This window comes from Myotis lucifugus, unplaced genomic scaffold (genome assembly GCF_000147115.1).
Source record: "Myotis lucifugus unplaced genomic scaffold, Myoluc2.0 scaffold_15, whole genome shotgun sequence".
Taxonomy (NCBI): domain Eukaryota; kingdom Metazoa; phylum Chordata; class Mammalia; order Chiroptera; family Vespertilionidae; genus Myotis; species Myotis lucifugus.
Genome location: NW_005871063.1, coordinates 3,895,753 through 3,900,414, shown reverse-complemented (window position 1 = coordinate 3,900,414; position 4,662 = coordinate 3,895,753). Strand labels below are relative to the sequence as shown.

The 4,662-nt window shown below is 44.8% G+C and overlaps 1 protein-coding gene across 1 annotated transcript in view; it reads left to right on the top strand.

Moving 5' to 3' along the window:
* The first annotated feature begins 934 nt into the window (after positions 1–934).
* PON1 (paraoxonase 1) overlaps positions 935–4,662 on the top strand; it is a 25,081-nt gene continuing 21,353 nt past the window's right edge. The window contains exon 1 of the mRNA XM_006084984.3: positions 935–1,047. Coding sequence (XP_006085046.1) covers positions 974–1,047 — 74 coding nt within the window. The 5' untranslated portion in view covers positions 935–973. The remainder of the gene's footprint in view (positions 1,048–4,662) is intronic.

The window sequence follows — 4,662 nt, the reverse complement described above, 5'->3', positions numbered from 1 at the left end:
TCATAAGATGAAAGCAGCTACTGTGGACAAGTCTTTTGAAGAGATTTTACTTTTTCACAGGAGCAGCGAAAGAGGGCAGTCGTTAGGATGCGGGATCAAAGAGCATGTCCCCAGAAAACTGTGAGAGACAATAAAGCATGTTGGTGTCTGATGGCCATATTCCAGAAAAGAGGAAGAATACATGCTGTAGGACAGAGAAGGTGTAACTGGGACCAAAATCTTTAAGAAGGAAAGAAGAAAAGGGACCCAGAGAAAGGGAGGGGCTGGCCACAAGTGGAGCAGGAAACACCTGATTATAAGACAGGAGAGATGGGTTTGCAGAGGCAACTCCTAGCTGGCTTTGCTCAGAAGTGCCCTTATCAGTGAGACCTTCCATGACCCCCCCTTCCTTAAATGGTACCTCAGCGCTCCTTATCTCTCCTCACTGTTTCATACTTCTCCATAGAATATGTGCATTATGCACACCAGAGCAATGTCCTTGATGAGCTGTAAGGTCAGGAATGGTGTTGAGAGAATGAGATGCTTGATACCCAGATGTTTGAAGGGGACACACAGTGGTCACCTTCTGTGCCATCCCTTCCTTCTATGCCTTTTCTGGCTGAGTCCGGGGCATCAAGTTACCAAGCCCCCCTGAACCACTAGGATTAGGACCTGGTTGGCCCAAAGTGAGCGCTCTTTAAAGCCTGGCTCTCCTTTAGCTCCGACCTACTGGTTCTCCTCTCCTTTCCCGGTCTCAGCAGCTGTTCATGGTTTCCTCCTTTTAAAGTCTCAGGGAGCCCGCAGTTCCCGGCCTCAGGCAAGTGCTGAGCCAAGCCCAGCGCCACCTTCTGTGTGCCCAGCCCCCAGGCTGGCCAGAGGGGCGGGACCGGGCGGGGGCGGGGGACAATTTCCCATGGTGTAAGGTTGCAGGCAGGCAAGTTCTCGGTTGTGTCGCCGCAGCATCAGGCCATCCACTGTTAGTCTGCCCCAGGCCATGGCGAAGCTGATGGTGCTCACCCTCTTGGGGCTGGCGATGACACACTTAAAGGATTACCAATCTTCTTACCAGTAAGTCGGGTTGTGGTGCGGGCTGTAGCACCTGTTCTCCCCACCCCAACCCCTCCAGCCCAGGACACCCCCCCCCCCCCCCCCCCGCAAAGTGGGGTCCAGGCTCTTAACAGAAAATCTGCAGGCAAGTGCTGGATGGACATCCCTCAGGGGTTTTGTAAATGATTGTCCAACTTTTGTGTGACACTTGAAAACATTTCCTTGCTCAAGGTCTGAGAGATGGGGTAAGTTGGCATACAAGAACTAATTTTTCATGAAGATCTGTGTGCCTGGCTACAGAGTCACTTCTCAATCTCCCTTCAAAACAGATAACCAGACTGGGGGGCGCCCTGATATTGTGTGAATCAGGGAAAGGAGCCCCCACCATGGCCCATGCCTTCCAGTGAGGACTGAGGAGAAGGGGTAGGGAGGGGGAGAACCCTGGCACTGGCATTTGATGTCCTGGGTTCTCGATCTGAACCTTCCATTGCGGGATCTTGGACAAATCACTTTACATCCCTAACATGCTGCTTCACTCATATAGGAAGCAATTAACACTGTGTCTGGGACATAGCAACTACCGGATGAATGTCAGTGCCCTACTTCCCTTGAAGAATTTTTATGTTGTTAGATACTGAGGGTAGGGGGATAGTTTTAAGAAAGTATCAGTTGTTTTGTGGTAACTTTTTACAGGGGTTCAAAGTCTAGAGATCACTTAATCCCTACCTTGCTGTTGACTTTGAAGTAAAACATTACTAAAAGTCAAATTGAACATTTTGGATTAAAAAAAAGTTATATAACCTTATGGACTAATTAGAAGCTTACATTCAGACGAGGTTTTTTTAAAAAAATTAATTGATTTTTTATTATTTTATTTTTTAATATAAAAAATATATTAAATATCCCCCCAAGCTAATCTGAATTCTATTTATATGTTAATTTTCTCACCAGAATTTTGTATCATTTTTACTCATTTTTACACATAGTTACTGACTAGAAACTGATGTTAAAAAAATCAACTAAGTGAATTTTAAAGATATTATTGGATTTATTTATTGATTCATGAGTTTAGCAGCATCCAACCTAGCAGATAGAATGTACCTCCAAGGAGTAATACAAAATGAAAGACTTTTATTGGTAGATGGGAGCAAAAACAAGGAAATTATAGTAAGCAGAAAAGCAGGTTGATTATTGCAAGGTTACTTTCTTTTAGGGGATGGTGGAGGTCTATCAGGAGACTCCTGATGGACTAGTTTAAGAAGCTGAAGCCTAGCCGAAACCGGTTTGGCTCAGTGGGTAGAGCGTCGGCTTGCGGACTGAAGGGTCCCAGGTTCGATTCCGGTCAAGGGCATGTACCTGGGTTGCAGGCACATCCCCAGTGGGAGATGTGCAGGAGGCAGCTGATCGATGTTTCTCTCTCATCGATGTTTCTGACTCTCTGTCTCTCTCCCTTCCTCTCTGTAAAAATCAATAAAATATATTAAAAGAAAAAAAAAAAGAAGTGAAGCCTTAATTGTCTCAGTTTAAAATAACATAGGGCTCAACATAAGTCACTCTATTTGGAGCCTATTATTTATTTTTTTAATTTATTTGTTTGTAATCCTCATTTGAGGATATGCTTTTATTAATTTGAGGATATGCTTTTATTAATTTGAGAGAGAGAGAGAGAGAAACATTGATGTGAGAGAGAAACATAGAAACACTAATCAGTTGCCTGCTGTGCATGCCCGACAGGATCAAACATGCAACCTAGCTATGCTCCCTGACCAAGAACTGAGTCACCTGGCCAGTGCTTGTCTTGTTGTTCACATGTCATAAGAGACATCATGCATAAATTTAACTGATAGTTATTGACAGCTATAGTGATCAGGAAATGTAATGATCACTTCATATTCACTATTTCTTTCAACTTTCATGGAAACTCATAATTCCTTCCTTTTAGATGAGCAAACTATGTTTAAGAAACAATTATTTACTGAAGTTGTTAACTAAACGGTAGAACTATCGTGGATCTTCTGGAGAATGTGTTCAGGCCCCTGGTCTCCTCAGAGGTGACCTCGCCCAGGGCGCAGGCTGCCTCTGCTGGCGGAAGCCGGTTGCTGAGGGTTGGAAATACACAGACATTTTTAATGGAAGCAAAATGGGGCAACAGCGTCACGGCCATCCGGGATTGAGCTCAGGCGAGGCAGGGCGGGCGCTGTGCCCCTGTCATGGCAGCCAGAGCAGCCTGGCGGCAGGGGGGGGGATCCTGGCCGTGGGGGGCCTGTGAGGAGCCCAGGCTGCCAGCTTCATCCCTGGGCAGGAGCGGAGGCTCTGACCCAGCTGGTTCTGTGAACACGCCGAGGGTGGGCACCTGGCGGCTCCCAGAGCCTCCTCAGCTTAATTACTTAATCACACACGGCGAGTATTCAATCACCCCGCGAGTACTTAACCACACCCAGCCCGGTGAGCCTAGCGAGCTGTTGGGGTGAAGCGTAGCCGGTAGGCCCCAATAGGGAATCATTGAATGAATGAATGAATGAGGAGTATGCAGAAAATAGACTGATCAGGGTGAGTCTGGCCCCAAGGAAAGTTCCAGAATGAACTTCTTAATCCATAGTTAAAGATCCTCACTTTCTCTTGTAAGAGCAAGCACGTTGCAAAGATTAATTCACAGCAGGGAATATGTGATTTCCAGCCAGAATTCAGAGGCGTATGAATCAGGGACACATCTCGCCATTGCACTTTATCCCTTAGACCTGGAACATTTGGACTTAATCAAGCTCTTGACAAGATATTTCCTAATCATCGAGGAAAAGAAAAATATGAGAAGGATTATAGCGACACAAGGCAGAGTTGTCCTCCGGTGTTTCCTACAGCTTTTAAGCACTGTTCTCTGTAAAATTTGCTTGGGTAGAGGACTGAAAGTGAGCTTTGCATTCATACTTGAGCTCCAATCCCAGCTCAGCCACTTCATAACTTTGCGGCTTTGGAAAGCCACTTAATCGTAGTGACCTGTAAAATAGGGAAAGTAATACCTTGGCAAGTTGTTTGTGGATTAAATGAGAGAATATACATACTTGAAATCTAGTAGCAATGATTTTCCTGTTGAGATATGATTTGAACTCAAAGCCACTTATTGCTGAGTTAATGCTTCCTTACCCACCCTGGACTCGTTTTGACTGTGATCATTCTGTTTTCCAGGTTTGAGATGATCTTCCATGAAAGAGAAGCTAGAATTAGAATAGGGGCTGAGTAGTTTAGCTTTTCTCTGCCCTCCATGAACCTATTACATTTAATGAACTTTGAGAGCCAGGCAGCATGCCCACTCTTCTGGTATGGTTTTGACTCTAAGAAGAACTAATTTGGCTCTCCTGGACATTTTTCACAAGACGTGGCCCATTCAGCAATTTCACATCCTTGGTTCTCTTCTTCCATGCCACTCTTTGCACTGCTCTTGGTTATATCTTCTCCCTTAACATCTTGTACCAGTCCTTTGAGTTCCTTGGGGCATTGTATGAATATTTACTGAACTTTCTCTAGTCCAGTGTTTTTTAAAATGGTGGATTACAAAATCCATGCAGCAGATTATGACCAGTATTTTCAAATAAATGAATAGAATTAAATAGAAAAGTTAAGGATGTACCTAGCACATGA